Source organism: Pleuronectes platessa, chromosome 3, assembly GCF_947347685.1.
Source record: "Pleuronectes platessa chromosome 3, fPlePla1.1, whole genome shotgun sequence".
Classification (NCBI taxonomy): Eukaryota; Metazoa; Chordata; class Actinopteri; order Pleuronectiformes; family Pleuronectidae; genus Pleuronectes; species Pleuronectes platessa.
The window spans coordinates 5,392,661-5,409,697 of NC_070628.1; the positions used below are offsets into that span (position 1 = coordinate 5,392,661).

At 43.2% G+C, this 17,037-nt stretch overlaps 2 protein-coding genes across 3 annotated transcripts; both read left to right on the forward strand.

Moving 5' to 3' along the window:
* Positions 1 to 1,239: 1,239 nt before the first annotated feature.
* On the forward strand, positions 1,240 to 6,946 carry ears2 (glutamyl-tRNA synthetase 2, mitochondrial). Its single transcript, XM_053419077.1, has 10 exons — positions 1,240 to 1,608; positions 2,806 to 2,961; positions 3,057 to 3,246; positions 3,354 to 3,504; positions 3,746 to 4,067; positions 4,152 to 4,260; positions 4,350 to 4,503; positions 4,880 to 5,010; positions 5,111 to 5,246; positions 5,648 to 6,946. The coding sequence occupies exons 1-10, from the start codon at positions 1,416 to 1,418 to the stop codon at positions 5,741 to 5,743; spliced, it is 1,638 nt and encodes a 545-aa protein (XP_053275052.1). The 5' UTR covers positions 1,240 to 1,415; the 3' UTR covers positions 5,744 to 6,946.
* Positions 6,947 to 7,405: 459 nt separating this feature from the next.
* On the forward strand, positions 7,406 to 17,005 carry LOC128437066 (ADP-ribosylation factor-binding protein GGA3). Of its 2 annotated transcripts, none has more exons than XM_053419076.1 (16): positions 7,406 to 7,536; positions 8,560 to 8,644; positions 9,478 to 9,553; positions 10,158 to 10,256; positions 10,648 to 10,771; positions 10,872 to 10,972; positions 11,069 to 11,149; positions 11,238 to 11,372; positions 13,211 to 13,391; positions 13,574 to 13,747; positions 13,831 to 13,880; positions 13,960 to 14,072; positions 14,257 to 14,390; positions 14,503 to 14,672; positions 15,621 to 15,731; positions 16,070 to 17,005. In XM_053419076.1, the coding sequence occupies exons 1-16, from the start codon at positions 7,494 to 7,496 to the stop codon at positions 16,178 to 16,180; spliced, it is 1,788 nt and encodes a 595-aa protein (XP_053275051.1). In that variant the 5' UTR covers positions 7,406 to 7,493; the 3' UTR covers positions 16,181 to 17,005. The 2 variants fall into 2 exon arrangements, with proteins under 2 accessions (XP_053275051.1, XP_053275050.1); XM_053419075.1 differs by having other exon boundaries at positions 13,211 to 13,424; positions 16,070 to 17,003.
* The last annotated feature ends 32 nt before the right edge of the window (positions 17,006 to 17,037 follow it).

Genomic DNA, 17,037 nt, shown 5'->3' on the forward strand with positions numbered 1-17,037 from the left:
TATCAGCTATACATGCGGAAATATTACAGTTGCAAAAATATTTAGCGAATGTATAGAAACCAGTGTGTTTAACCTTTGTGTTTGTTTTTGTGATGTCACTTTAGAAATTTATCTTAATGTTTTTTCTCAAAACTTGTGAAATGATCTCTAGCAAAAGAGAAACATTACATAGATTTCCTTTGACAGAAATCCAAAGCTGATAGTTCCCAAAAACTAGAGAATAGTTTAACTGTGGAACATTTTTTAGTTTTTATCTTTATATGATTTGAATTAGCTTATAATTTGCTATAGAAATAAAGCATTTATTTGTTATCTCTTGACAAAAAATTCACCTTTTTGTAGAAATCATTGCAGCAGAAGCTTTATTCCTCACAGGAGAAATGACTCATGGGTTGTGAGATGTGACAACGTGACTTGGCGGAAGACGAAACCTGTTTTCTCGGTGTTTTCCTCTGAGTCTCCTCAGCGCTCTGCATCATTTGATATTTCCCTCAACAGCCTCGGCTTCGCGTCCTGGAGCCAACTCTCTAGCTGCCTCCCTGTAGAGTCACCATCTTAGATATCTCAACTTACAGAACTATCTCCTCTCACCTTTCATAACTTTGTCAGCTTTCGTTTGTTTTCTTGTCTGTGAGTGTGATCTTCTACATTTCCTGCAGGATTTATTATGACTGTCTGACTGTGAATGATCTGTTTCATAAAAAATATTACAAGAGCTGTGATCCACCATATTACAGCCTAAGCCTCAGGCCTTAAACCAGCTCCCAGTCTTCACCAGGGAAATGTCTAACAGCATCATAGTTGTCTTTTCATGAGGGGAACTCCTATATATATATAAAGACTTGTATTGTTTTGCTTTAATTTAAATAAATATTGCTAAAATCATTTATATTGTTTCCGTATTAATTATATTTATTTTGGTTTTGATTACATTTATATTGTTGTGATTATTTATATAGTTTTTCTATTGATTAAATAAATGTTGCTATTATTATTTATATTATGTTACTATTAAATATATTAATATTGTTGTGATTATTTTTATTGTTTTGTTGTTAATTACATTTATATAGTTATGATTATTTGTATTGTTATAATATTAATTAAATGTATATTGTTATGAATCCTTTTATTGTTTTACTGCTCAGCACCTTAAGGAATCAGAAGTAGTAATACAAATGTCCGCTAGGTGGCAGTATGGGCTGTTCGCGAGCTCAATTCTTCTTCCGGTCTTCTTCCGGGTTCGAGGAAGAGTCAAATTAGCAATGGAGTGAATCGTGTTCTAGTCAAAACATTGAAACGTGTGAAGGGAAAACTTAATTTTTTTCACTTCGTGTGGTTTTATCGCCATGTTTCTCTCGTCGGGTCGTTAACCAGCCCGGGCTCGCGTCCTGTGACCGCAGCGTGGTGTCATCATGTCGGTTCTGCTGCTGAGGTCGTGTCGGTGGTGTCGCCCGAACCGGGTGGGGGGGCTGGTGGGGGGGAGTCCCAGGAGGCTCCGGGGTCCCGGGAAACTGCGGCTGGACGCGGCCGCGAGAAGATGCTGCTCCTCGGCTCAGGTTCAGGTTCAGGGGGAGGTGCGGGTCCGGTTTGCCCCCAGTCCCACAGGTACGACCCCCAGCTCCGGTCTACACGTTTATATCACACATGTTCAATTTGAAATAATAATAATAATAATAATAATAAAAACAACATAAGATAATGATTTTGGCAACGAGGTACATGGACAAAAGTATGAAGTTAAATTTTAAATAGAACACAGAAGTTCTCATCAAATGCAACCACTCACAGGCCCCATAGCCCACATTTGAAGTAGGCTAATATTTAATTAATTATTTTAAATCAACATGAGCCTGTAACGACACATAAGAAAAAAACTGTCCAGTCATGCTTTTTATCACTTGAGGAAACTTTCCAGAATAAGATCACTTCTGTCCTTCAGAGCAGCTCCACGTTATTCAGCAGGTTCAGAACTGGACGAGACAAACCGCTCTTTCACTTATCTCCTATTCTGGCCTCTCCTCGTTGGATTCAAGTTTCTTTTTAGAATTAACTTTAAAAGATCAGTGAGCTCCTGACTGTCCGGACCTGACCGGCTCCTCGGGTCTGTACAGTCCTGGTCCTCTAACTTCTCAACCTCTTAGGAACCTATGTGTAAAGTGACTGTTGATGATTCTCGTTTGAAAGTGAAAGAGCTCTGTCAAGAGACACACGTTTACCACAAAGACACTTGTCAACCACAGACAGACTCTTACTGTCAACGGAAGAAGCACAACTACCACAGAGAGACTGAAAACCACTTCAAACTACAACGGCACATTTCTCCTCCAACAGTTCAGTTCCCTCAATCTGCCTGATCTTTCTTTAATCAAGATCCATGAAATTATTCCCTGGGAAAATTCCTAAAAGTAATGAAAAAGCTCACAATATTAAAGTAAGTAAACAACTTAAGGCACAGTATGATGACAAAGAGATGGAAAACACCCACCAAGGGACATGAAACTCCCTCAAACTGAGACCCAAGATTCAGAAATGACTTGAAACACCTGCAGAACAAGCAGAAAGACTCACAGAGCAGCGACAAGGACACACAAACACACCATTTGTAGCCATTTTGTGTCTTTCTTCAGTTTCCTGTCTACTGTCTTAAATACTGCTTTAGCTTCAACCAGGCAAAAACAGCACCAAACCAAAAGTGCTACTGTTATATGTTTGTTTCAAGTGAGATTTGCCAATACAGTCTGTTTTAGATATTCTTTATTCAGCAGTGTGATGTCCCCATGACCATGATGCTCTGTGCTGCAGGCTTCTTGCACCTTGGAGGTCTCAGAACCGCTCTCTACAACTACATCTTCGCAAAGAAATACGCAGGAGCCTTCGTCCTGCGCCTGGAGGACACGGACCAGAGCCGACTGGTCCCGGGAGCCGCTGAGTCCATAGAGGACATGCTGGAGTGGGCTGGTGGGAGACGCTGTGATTGAGAACCATCAGAGAATCAGATAATACTGTGTAAGGAAGGTTTATTCATTTCGTGTCCCCTTTTTCACGCCTGCCAGGTGTTCCTCCAGATGAGAGTCCTCGTCGAGGCGGGCCGCTCGGTCCATATCTGCAGTCTCAGCGATTGGACCTGTACAGTCAAACGGCCCAGGAGCTCCTGCAGAGCGGTGACGCCTACCACTGCTTCTGCAGCCCACAGAGACTGGAGCTGCTGAGGAAAGAGGCTCTGAGGAGCGGACAGACGCCACGGTGACTAACTCCATCAGAATCTATAACCACGTGTGGCAGCAGGGGGCGCTGGTGCTCAGTAAAACCTACGTAGTGTTGCTTTAAGATGTTCACTCTGTTCTGTGCAGGTACGACAACAGGTGCCGTCACCTCCGGGCCGACCAGGTCCAGGAGAAGCTGGATCAGGGGACGTCGCATGTGATCAGGTTTCGTCTGGAGGCCGGCGTGGAGCCTTTTCAGGATCTGATCTTTGGATGGAATCGTCATGAAGTGGCTCAGGTCGGCTTTCTGGGGATTTTTGAAATGTGCAGCATCTAAATGTCTCTTTGGTTTAGTGGTCATCACATTTACTGATGGAGGATAGATGGATAATTCCCCAGTTTCTCAGATAACTGCAGGGTGTTATGCCTTTACAATTACCTGTTATGACATTTTTAATCATGGTTTACCTACGGTTTCTGTTTCTAGAAAAAGATGAAACTCAAAACAAGTGTTTCCTACCCTCTGTCCTCTCCTACAGGTGGAGGGGGACCCTGTGGTGATCAAAGCCGACGGGTTTCCCACCTATCACCTGGCGAACATCGTAGACGATCATCACATGAAGATCAGCCACGTCCTGCGAGGCTCCGAGTGGCTCATCTCCACCTCCAAACATCTCCTCATGTACCGAGCGCTCGGATGGACACCGCCCGCCTTTGGACATCTGCCGCTCCTGATGAACAAAGACGGCAGCAAACTGTCCAAGAGGCAGGGGGACATCTTCATCCAGAGCTACCAGAGGGACGGGATCCTGCCGGACGCTCTGCTGGATATCACCACCAACTGTGGCTCTGGATTCAACAGTGAGTGACGGAGAGGTTATCAGAGAGAGAGAGAGAGAAGTTTTCACCTGTAGATCTTCTGAAATCAGTTATATCTCCTCACAGCCAATCGAATGGGGCGGAGGATAGACGAGCTGATCTCCGAGTTCAATCCCTCAAAGATCACAACTCATTCTGCTCTGTTAGATCTGGAGAAACTCCCAGAGTTCAACAGGCAAGTCAGAAACCATCGGTCCCTCTGAAAAAAGGTGTTTCAGCCCGTTAAGACTTTATTATTCACATCAATGTCTCTCATCACGACAGAATCCACTTGCAGCAGCGTATTGAAGACGAGGATCAGTGCTCGTTGCTGATTAGAGATCTGCAGGAGAAAATCCAGCAGACGTACACGACAGAGATCCAGGAGCAAGATGTCCTGCACGAGGATTATATCAGACGGGTGCTGCAGCTGCGTAAGGTAAAATGAAGAGGACACATCAACATGATAAACGTGGGTTTATATGTTTGCTCTGCAACTGGAGGGATTTCTATATTTATAGCCACTAAAGGGAAGAAACCACAGAGTCTTCCACTTCGCACTGGTTTGCCCAGTGGAAGTCTCTCCATAATAACATCTGTCTATTAATCGTATATCATCTCAAACAAGTAGGTTTTCTGATTTGTTTCCCACTCAAAGAAAAGGGGAAGCAATTGATTTCAGACTGAATTTACTTGTTAACCTTTAACTCTTTGTCCCACTGGTGATCACATGTGGTCACGTCTCATTACTGCCCTCTCGTCCGTCCCTCTGTCTGTCCTGTCAGACTGAAACTAGTCTCTTCCCTCCTCTGCAGGGTCACATAACCTCCCTGCAGGAGCTTGTGAGTCCCAGCTATTCGTACCTGTGGGTCCGGCCTTCCTTCACCAGCCAGCAGGTGGCAGCACTCACAGCAGAAGCCCCTCACGTTGCCTCATTGGTGCTGAAGTACGTAACATCATCTTCATCAGCTCATACCTGGGCTTCACTCATCTTTTGTCACGATGGCCTTTCTCTCAGGATTGTGAACGTTTTTCTGTGCTTTCAGATTAATAGAAGAGCGAGGGGAGCAGCTGACTCTGGATCAGCTCAGTAAAGATCTGAAGCGTTTGTCCAAACAGACCAAAGCAACAAAGTACAGAGACGTGATGAAGCTCCTGCGTCTGGCTCTCAGCGGACTGCAGGTACCCGAGGAAGCATCTCCTTCTTTTATCCTGACAGTAACATAAAAAGAGTTTTATAAATAAACTTAAATAAGAGGACGGTTTAGACCAAAATCCATTTTCAAGCACTGCACCTGCACTGTCATGCTTCAGTCTGATTTAGTCTCAGAGGAACTAATAACATCCTCTTATTATTTTTTAACAGCTCACTTTGAGACTTTCATTTCTGCTTTCATTTGAACTTTTTTAAGTTTAAAACGTTAGTAACGACTTCAGTGCCTCATTCACAGCAGTAACTCTGCAGGACTGTGGAAAGAGGAAGTTGTTTGAGATTGCGTTACATAGACGTTACTGTCTGTTGCTTCACGGTCTGTTGTGCATTACTTCACTGACTTCCCCCCCCCCCCTCCGATCTCCTGCAGCAAGGTCCCAGCGTGGCGGAGATGATGGCGTCTTTGGGGCCTGTGGAGATCAGACATCGCTTCCAGAAACTGCTGCTGCTCTCAGAGACGAGTTAAGAGACTGGACAAGCTGCCCCCCCCCCCCACAGAAGAACTTGTGTTGAGGACGTGGCCTGTTTGTGTGGAGAGTTAAACATTTAATCTCTCCCTGATTCTACCAAAGCCACAATCAAAAATGAACTGCACTCAGCTGGAATCTGTGAAACAATACTTGAATTATTATTATAAATATTTGATAAACACACGGATCTGCTTGTTTTCTTCGCTGCTGGGAAACTTTTCAGGACCAGGTGGCACCAGTCGCTCTGGGATGGGAAGTACCTCGGTTTTTTTAAATGCAAATTATCTTGTGGGTTTCTCCAGAGAAATATTCTCAATGAAGTCCAGCTCACAGATGTGTTGACTCATTAACTTGTTGGGACTTGTGAGGCTGGTCAATAACTGTCATGGTTTTTCTTCTCACTCTTCAAACCTCGGGGTTTTCCTGTGGTACCACCGTCATCCGCTAACAGAAGCAAAACAACTACACATCAAGAATAAAGCAACTATTTAGAGACACAAACCAGCCACATTGTCATGAAGAAAGAAGCAGAAGAGCTTCAAAGATACACAAAGCAACTTCAAATAAACACAAAACAACCTCAAATAGACACAAAATCACCAAAAGAAACAAAATGACCCTGAGGAGAGATGCATAATGGCTGGAAAGACACAACACAACCACAAAGATATGCAGAGCTACCAGAAGGACTTGAACATAAAGAGATGCTAACTGATCACAGAGAGTCTAAATAATTACCAGGAGACACAAAACCATCAAATAGAAACAAAATGACCATAAGGAAAGATGCAAAGCTGCATTAAAGAAACACAAACCACACACAAAGATGCACACGAGAAACAAAATGACCACGAAGAGCCGCAAAACTACCACAAAGAAACAGAATGAAGATAGAGAAGCAGGATATGTGGGGACATTTAACCGTTTTGTGTTAGTGACACATTAAAGTCTTCATCCCTCCATAATACAAATACACTTATTACAGCGGTTACTGGTTCATATGGACACTTATACTATAGATTCTGTGTAGACGTAGTGTATGAGTGTGTGTTTGGAGGGGTTGTGTTAGTTATAACTCTTCATAATAAAAAACAGGATAAATATACTTCTTACTGTAGTTTCTGTCGAGCTGTAGTGTGTGTGTGGCTGTGGGGGTTTGTGTTGATATATATATAATAAATGTTGTAGTTTCTGGTTCACATTAACATATATATTGTGGTATCAGTGTAGATGTAGTGTGTCTCTGGCTGTCGGGGTTTGTGTTGATATAATATTAATACTATAGTTTTACAGCAGTATGGTTTTTGTGGCTTTGTGTTACTTCATGTTCATATATATTATAAATACTGTAGTTTCTGGTTCACATGAACACATTGTGGTAACAGTGTTGTAGTGTGTCTCTGGCTGTAGGGGTTTGTGTTGATATATATTATAAATACTATCGTTTTAGTGAAGTATGGTTTTTGGGGCTTTGTGTTACTTCGTGTTCATATATATTATTGGTTCATATGAGCACATATTGTGGTAACAGTGTAGATGTAGTGTGTCTGTGGATGTGGCTTTGTGTGTGTGTGTAGGGGGGGGGGGGGGGGGGGGGGGCGGGGGTGGAGGGGTTGTGTTGATGTGTCAGGAGTGTGACGGGGCGTGAGTGTCACATGTCTCCGCAGTGACAGCGGCAGTTTGACACCTCCGCTTCCCCCGGAGAGACGCACTGTGAGCGGCGGAGCAGCTCGGGACGGGACGGTGATGGCGACCGGAGCCGGTTCGGAAACTTTGGATTCGTGGCTCAGTGAGTGGAAGTGGAACCTGAGAGGAAGTGCACGTGCTGCTCGTGATTCTGTTTTTAACCTGTTTGCTCGGAAGCCTGTTGACGACACGTGACCATCTCACATCCGAACGTTAACCGGGTCAAAGTGACGTTAAAACGGGGAAACTCACGCTGTACTTGCGGAGGAATTCACGCACGTGCGGATCAACTTAAAAAAATATGTTTTCACTTGATCCAAAAAGTTTTAAAGTTTAAACTGGGAACAGGAAGTTTGCGTTTTTACCCCCTGCGCGTGCCCGACCAGGAGTGTGTTGCGTCTGCGCTTCTGCAAGGCGCGTTCACGATTTGCAGAAATATTTAAGAATTATCGATTAGGAAGTTTTTAATTTGAGTATAAAAACACGGTCTTACTGTTAAAAGCTGGTTTTAGAGACATTTAGGTATCATGAGGGAAACAAGATCTTCTGTGATCCGGCTCCTTATCAGTCAGCTAATTGAGTGAATCATCGTTTAATCACGTTTAACTGAAGGCTCCATGTTCTCTCTTATTCCTCTTACATCATAGAGAAATTAATTTTTTGGTGGTTTTGATATTTAATGCTCCTACCATGTGCTCCACGCGCCGTCATCAGTTATAAACCCTATGATTTAACTTAATAATGAAAAGAATTGCACCATAATTTAATATTTACAAATGTCAGTTTCCAAGTTGTGGACATTTTATATTCAGATCAACTCAAGTTTTCTTTGTGCAGCTAGTTTCATGTTGATCGGCAGGATGACAGAAAAACATCATCGTCTTTGACTCATAATCTCTTTTTATAAAGTGAATGTGGATGTATTTTAAGCGTCTTTATTTTAAAGTTGTGTTTTAAGCCTGAACATCAGTATTTAATTGATTGTTGCGGAGTAAATACTGTTTATCTCCATGTAGTAGTTTCTTCTAACTTACTACACATACAGTATATGTCTTATATTTCTCTCTGCAGACTTGTCTTTGATTTCACTTCCCTGTTAAGTTGTGTTATTTCTGGTTTGTTCCAGACCAGGCCACAGACCCAGAGAACCAGGGGGACAGGTGGGACTGTATCCAGGGCTTCTACCAGCTCGTCAACCAGGAGGCCGATGGGTAAGAAGACTTTAGACACAGTTTACACTTGTGATGACTGTGTGTGTGTGTGTGTGTCTGTGTGTGTCTGTGTGTGTGTGTCTGTGTGTGTGCCACATGCATCTCGGTAGGGTGATCAGATCTCATCAGGGTGTCTGCAAAAGTCTTAAGAAGTCAATAATCTGAATTTTATGCACTAGAAAGTTTTGAATGGGTAAAATGTTTTACATATTAGTATTCAACACAACTTTAACTGTGCATAAAACCTCAGTTTATTTTATTTTGAAGAGAAACGTTACCAACTGATGATCCTTCACATCTGTCGCACTCCACACACAGATCTGAAATTTCATTCAGTCGTAAATGTAACCTGCAGAATCCCTGTCAGACTTTATTCAGACCTGGTGTTAACATCCTGTTATGATCGGATCTCTCGGGACAGATGTGAGAACCAGATGTGTCTTTATTCCCCCCCCCACACACACACACACGCACACACACACACACACTCCTGCATGTGTTTCCACATAGATTTTCCAACTGTAAACGTGAATGGACCATTCCTCCGCAGGCCTCTTGCTCCTTTGACTCTCTTTTGCACAATGGTGGTGTTTGAGAAAGAGTTGCTTCACATCCACAGCTTCTCAGTGACAACATTGTGAAAGAGTGAGGGGAGACTCTCCAGCACCCTTTTGACCCTTTTCCTCTGCTCAGTAAAACTTCATACTTACTGGAATCAATGCACTAATCTAATAGTTTCTTTGCTGCTGCTTGTGAATAGTTTGTCCCGTTGCATCGTCTCAGTTTTAAAATGTTTTCAGACATTTGAACGTGATTTGAAACTTGCTTTGCAGGCCTCAGGTCGCCACCAGTCTGCTGGCTCATAAGATCCAGTCCCCACAGGAGAGAGAGTCTCTGCAGGCGCTCACTGTGAGTAATCAGACTCCTCACCACACCCTCAAATACCCACCATCCGCAGTTCACTGTGTATTTTTATCGGTCGTCTAATTTGAGGGTTTCCTAGAGGCTTCTAACAACCCTTTTCTTTCCGAATTCTAAAATGTTCTTGTTTTTTGGATTTGAGTTTTCATTATCTGGACTCCTCCTCCTCGTCCTTTGTCCCCGTCACAGTTTACATCAGTTTCTATCTCCTGCTCTTTGTCTCGGCTCTGATTCGCTCGTTTACCAACCTGTAAAACAATGTCTTTGTTTTAACGAGATCCTGTGAGCGGAATCCGTGACCGACTGTGATCACATGGAGACATGAGGGGCTTTTTAATCTGCGTTGAAATCTGCCATGACGCCGCGTTTCTCTGTGCATCGCAGAGCGCTGCAGGGTCACACTTAGAAACGCCACTTAGAAAAGTCCTGATGTTCATGTGCCTCGTGTCACGTGATGTCTAAAGGTGGAGAACCACAATCCTGCAGAGACAGAACCCATTCTCTCTCTCTCTTGCTCTTCATAGACATATATATATTATTTAACCTTCCCTTGTTGAAGCTTCATTCCCTGATGGTCTGCTCTGATCTCCAGGTCCTCGAGGCGTGCATGAACAACTGCGGGAAGAGGTTCCACAGCGAGGCGGCAAAGTTTCGGTTTCTCAATGAGCTCATCAAACTCCTCACACCGAAGGTACCGCTAGTCACACAGGGACAGATGTTCTCAGCAGCTGGAAGTTATACGTTGTTCCTTATTTCATCCAAAGAGTCTCTTTGCAGTTAAAATTCAAATGAAAATAGTTTTTTTTTTCGTCTTGGGTTAGGGTTAGGATTTGAATCAGAAACTGGTTTATTTTACAGAAATAAGTTGTATATATATATTCAGGTAAATCTGCCCAACAACAGACTCCTGCATCAGAGAGGGTCTTCACTTCACACGGCCCAAAAACACACATAATAGCTATTTTATCATTATAATCATCTTTATTTCATAAAAGTCACAAAGTGCGTCACACAGAGAATTGGACCCTGTCTCTCTGAGGAGTAAGTCAGGTGTGACTGACCTGATGTTCTCCTCTGAGCAGTACTTCGGAGCGTGGACTCCTCAGAAGGTGAAGGACCGAGTGACGGAGGTTCTCTACGGCTGGACGCTGTGGCTCAAAGACGAACCTAAGATCCAGGAGGCGTACAACATGCTGAAGACACAAGGTGAAGGACACACAAACACCTTCTACACACGTGATGGACTTGATTCTCAGGGTTTTGTCCTTTTCTCCTAAAGCATCTTAACTTTCTGTTGTTGTTTCAGGCTTCGTGAAGGAGGATCCCAAACTACCAGACACACTGATCATGGCTCCTCCTCCGCAAAGATCCACAGAGTCTGTTTTCGACCAGGAGGACAAGGCCAAGGTGTGTGTGTGTCTGTGTGTGTGTGTGTGTGTGTGTGTGTGTGTGTGTGACGTCTGCCCATGTAAAGTCTCATCAAGTGTGTGTCTGTATCGTCAGGTTTTAGCCAGACTATTGAAAAGCGCTCGTCCTGAAGACCTGGAACTTGCAAACCGACTCATAAAACGCACCATCAAGGAGGTGAGGAGCTGCAGTGCTGACCGACCGGTTTGCTTTCATAATAATTGTGTGTGTGTTGATTATAATTACGTGTGTGTTTTTGTTTTAGGAGCAGGAGAAGGCTGAGAAAGCTCTGAAGCGTGAGTCCACCCTGAAGGAGGTGGAGAGCAGCACCAGGCGGCTCCGGGAGCTCCTGAGGGAGAAGATCTCAGGAACCTCGTCTCCGCCCAGTGACGACATCAAGGTCGGTCCATTTACTGAGCTGCAGCTAAATAATCAAGTGCTGTCGTTTTTATAAGTGAGTCAAATAGGTCTTCTGTTCCAGACTCTGAATGTGTCCACTCACAAAGCTGTGAACAAACAGAGGGAGAGTTTTTCTCACTAATAACCACACACGCTCTCAAAGCTGCAGCTCAGAAGAACACGAGGACACTGGGATGAGAACCAAAGATTAAAACCCTTTTATGTAAAATTAAAATAAATAATTCACACACAAATATTTGATTGTCAGACATGAAGGACTCCTCTGCTCCGCCCGGCTGCAGCAGCAGAAACAGTCTGAAGCTCTGTTATGTGCATCACACACTTAGAATAAATAACTTGTTCATCCCCATTCAAAAAATACATAGTATCCTCCAGGGGTCCCCGGCCCCCTGGTGGTCCGCAACGGCATTGCAGGGGGGCCGCGAAATTCGCTTTGATATTTCAACACATTTCCAGATTACTCTTGAATATCGTGAAAACAAATTAAATAAGAAAAATATGAGTAAAATAATATAAAGGTGATGAGGGGAACCTTGAAACTGGCTTGGGGCTAGAAACTGCCAGTAGTTTCCCCCTGTGCATGTGTTTTAAAGGTAGATGTAGAAGAGTGGTTGAGCTAGGTAGAAAAACTCTCAGGAGGTCTTGGAGATGTAGTTTGTATGATGGGAATTTTTATTTTCCCAAAAAGAAGGCCCAAAAGGGCAGAATTAATAATGAAAATATTAAATAAAACAAAAGAGCGAAAAACAAATACTTTGTAATAAGAAAAATAAATTGGCATAATAGCCAAAACAATTAATTGCAATAACAGTCAACTTTACCACGTTCGCTGGTTGAGAAACAATTTCTTAGGAGAGCTCTAAACACACACACAGAAGTACTACTCACGCATTAGGTGAGATTTGCTGCTGGGGATCATGAGGTTAAACTTCAATAGGCCTCAATTGTTTGTGTGATATTGTATGATTATCATTTGTGACATATTCTGCATTACTTTGTCATCTTCCCTATTCAGTTGTAGCCCCAGTTTATGTTGATTGTTATTGATCACCGTTGCTTTAACGTTCTCTCAACATGTCAGCAACATGTCTGTACATTTAAGTCATGAACGTTATATATTTACGTAAATATGGTTCTGAGATGCAGTACAACTACAAACTGCATTTTAATTTTGTTTTAAATTCTTAAGCACTGAAAATTAACAGTTTTTGTTGTTTTTTACAAATTTTTGTAGATTTGTTTGAGGTTTTTAAATAAAACCAACATGGAAAACCAAATGTTAAAACTTCCTTCTATCCACGCACGCAAACACACACACACACACACACACACACACACACACACACTACGCGCGCGCGTAGGCACATCAGTGGGCCGTAGATTACCTTCTAGTCAGAATGGTGGTCCCTGGGACAGGGACCACCATTTGAAAACACCAGTTGAAAACCCCTGCTCTAATATATAAGTAAATAGCATATCTAAATTACTCTTGTTATGCTTCCTGCTCTTATTGACAGTTTATCCTCACTCTCACTGGGATATTATGTCAAAGTGTAGCCAGTCTGTTCTTATTCTATTCTATGTATGTGATGATGTTTTTCATAATTCAACCAGTTAAAGAACCATTGGTAGTTTCTCATATCACATTAAATATTTCACTCAAGGTTTTCGACAATGTTTCTTCTTGTTAATGTAACTTAAAACAGGATCAGTAACAGATCCATTTGAAAACCAGCTTCACGTTCAATGTTTCCAGTATAACTCACAGTGACCTCATGCTGTATTCCCACCCCGTCCCCCCCTCTCTCTCCCCCCCAGGCCTTGTACGAGCGCTGTGAGCGGCTGAGGCCCGGCCTGTTCCGTCTGGCCAGCGACACGTCGGATGATGACGCCGCTCTGGCTCAGGTCCTGGCAGCCAACGACGATCTGACGCTCGCGGTCAACGCCTACAAAGACCAGGTGGGGAGGAGAGAGTGCAACGGAGCAGGAGAGAGAAGAGGTGAAGAAGAAGAAGGGAGGAGTGAAAGCAGCGGTAGGTCTCGTCCAGGAAAAGACTCTGACATCGTGTGTGTTCGTCTTCAATCTGCTGGTGTTTGATGCTTCTTCTTCTTCCTCCTCATCTTCTTCTTCCTCCTCTTCTTCTTCCTCCTCCTCCTCCTCTTCTTCTTCTTGCTCCTCCAGCTCCTACGAGTCCCAGAGAGATTAAAAGTTACCACCTCATCGACCTGTCGGCTCTGGATTCTCCTCAGACTCCGAGAGAAGCTGATTCACCTCCTTCCTTTGACTCTTCTCCTCCACTTGTCTCCTCTCACCTGGACCACGCCTTCCATCCTGGGCCGGACTCCTCTGAATCAGGTAAAGCTCCTTCTGAACCTTCCTCTCGTTTGTTCTCACCACTTGTGAAAATGATTCTTGACGCTTTGACTCGTAATTTACAGAGTTTGACAAAAAGAAGACTTCAAAGTCGTATTATGAGGAACTGATGCAGGTGAGTTATTTTTAAGTAAATGATTTATAAATGAAGATTTCCTCTGGAGGAGACAATAACACGGTTTCTCCTCCGGCAGCTTAATGACGACTTTCAGAAGAGGAGCAGCGAGCAGAACGGAGGGAGAGGACTTCTGCTGAGAGCTCGAGGATGTGGAGGCGGCAGCATCGGATCCAACGGGACCAGCACCTGGTGAGAATGGAGAATGGAGAGTTCTAACGTGGGGGGAATTCGTTTTAGATTTCTTCTTGGTACAGATCAGGGCTGTCACTAAATCAAATGTTCGCTTATAAAATAAAACATTTGGCATTTTGCTTAAAATCAATCATCAGTGTCTTTCCTTCTCGATTTGACTCCTTCTCTTTTCCCCCGTCAGGTCTTTCCCTCAAAATCATCAGTTCAGCGGCTCAGGATCAGATTACAGGACGCCAGCTGAAGTCACTGCAGAGACAGTTTGTCCTCCACTGTTACTCAAACAGGTCTTTGTGCCGATGGACACCATCAAACCCAGTACGTCTCCAAACTCCATTAAATTAGAGTTTATATGGATGACTGTGTGTTATAGTAACAGAGTGTTTCCTGATGATTTGTGAGGATTAATCCACGTGTCTTCTGGCCTCAGGTCAGCTGGAGCCGATCCCTCTGTTCGATCAGGGCGGCGTCCACGTCTCTCTGCACTTTGCCAGGAACTCTCCGGTGGGTCAGCCGGGAGTCGCTGTGGTCGTCATCTCCACCGTGAACACGTCGGCCCTCGATGTGAGAGACCTCCTGTTCCAAGCTGCTGTTCCCAAGGTACCACACTCTGGTCCCAGTGGTCGAGTTCCACTGTCAAGTTTCACATCAGCAGGTCAAAGACTGGGATGAACTTTTTATTCAGTTTTGAAACTTGAACTGTTTTTAACCCTTAGGGAAGTAAAACTCATTTTAGTGCTGAAACTTGTTTTTCCAGTTGCCTCTTACTTTGAAAAATCTCTTAATCTATACAGTAAAAATGTTGGACCTTACTTTGAAAAATATCATAATCTAAACAGTAACATTTTTTGATATTCAGTATGTATGTAGTCAGGGAGGTCCTGAACACTGGCATATCAGTCTCTCTCTGAACTTATTGAGCAAAGTGTTTTTAAAGTACTATGATCTATTCTGCAGTGTTGGACTTTACTTTGAAAAATCTCTTAATCTTCACAGTCTGCTGATTCAAATACAGGGACATTAAAACGTCTCCTTATTTTAAAGACAAAACTATTTATTGTTGAATAAAAAATATGATATTGTCCATATAGCTCTAGACAATGTTTCCCCCCCCCCCCCCCCTCCCTGTAACGTCACAGAGCTGAGGCTGACACCAGTGCTTAATGCAGCTGCCCACTGTTCCCAGTTCAGACACTGTTAAAAGACTGTTCCTCATCAGAGCAGCATCAGCAGATTCTGATGGACAGTTGATCGACATCATTATATATTTGAACGATGCTGCTGCTCCCTGCTGGAGACAGGCCTCCACTAGATGGAGCTCTACGGTGGCCCGGAGAGCCCAGCCCACTGCAAACAACCAAAACATGTGTAAACAGAAGTTGTCATAAATCATTAATTGCAGGTCACTGTCACAGTTTCAGTGAGAACGATGCAACCAGCATCACCACAGGACGAGTGACCAGCCCATTCCAACCAGCAGGTGCAGAACAGACGCTGTACGAGTTATTGACGGTTCTGATTTCTCCGGTCTGTGTCTGTTTCCTGCAGAGCATGCTGGTGAAACTTCAACCCGCCTCAGGGACGCACCTCGCTCCGTACAACCCCCTCCTGCCTCCACCTGCCATCTCCCAGGTCGTCCTGCTGGCCAATCCTCAGAAGGTACCAGACCACTGGTCCCATAACAGGGGGAACTTGCCACCTTACACAGGAAGAAACTGTAAAGGAAAAGGAGTAAACATGCAATATCAATATGAGAAAATAAGAAAAATAACTAATATGTACAAGATGTACAACAGGATAAATCTTTGTATTATAAGATTTCCCAGAAACTGCTGCAACACACGAAGCTTAAACCCTAAAAATGTTGAATAGCTTTGGTTTTTAAGCTTGATTTGAATTTTATTTGTATTTATATTCATATTCATATTTATATTTATACAAACTCACGCTTTTGTTTCCCCAATACCGACGTCTGTTCCTCTCCTCCCTCTCTTCAGCGGCGGGTGCGTCTGCGCTACAAGCTGAGCCTGACTCATGGAGACCAGCAGCTGATGGACACCGGAGACGTCCACAGCTTCCCGGACTGGAGCTCTCTGATTGGCCACTGAAAACTTTGCTCTGGAATCTAAAACAAAACTTTGTAGCTGGAACTTGAACCTTAGATTTTGAAAAGAAAAGATGAACAGAAAGGTGAAGGAAACCTGATCTGGAGTCGATCTTCACGAGGTAAACGACAAGCAAATATCAATATCTGCTTAAAAATGACGGTTTGTTTTTTTTCATCTTGAAAGTTATTTTTATTTTTCACCTTCTGCCCCCGATTCTGGTTTTCAGTATTATGGGATGGTGCGTCTTCTGTTTGTGTGACGGCTGCCTGTTGTTGAGAGTTCGCACACGAGCCCAGTTTGATGGGACAGTATTTTCTCCACGTGTGTAGTTGTTGCCTGCAGATTGAGTTTTGTATTTATTTTCTGTTATTCTCATGTGACGTTCAGAATTCTTAAAACTGCCGTAAGATGGAAATGTTGAACGTGTGTGTGTTTGAGAGAGAAACTGCTTTCAGGAGATAAGTTAATTGAACATTTGATGTTACCTGTGGATTTTCTACAAGGTGCCTGTTGTAGCTTGAAATCTTATTATCTTAAGAGGGGATGTTAAAGTTAATGTTTCTACGGAGGCTGAAAGCAGTGAAACTTCAAAAATAAATAAATCGGAGATATTCTGAATAGAAAAACTAAAGTTTTGGGGAAAGTTCATTTCTACAGGAACGCCAAATAAAGTTGTTTTGTATTTTGCTGTTAACATTGTTATGATGTGTTTCTGATGATGGCGGCGATTCGTCTTCAGCTTCTTTATGTCTCTGAATCATCCCCATAAAAAAAATCTAAGATATTATTGATAAAAACACTTTAATATGAGCAGAGACTTTGTATTCACACCTTTGAGAAGCAGGACATTGTTGGCA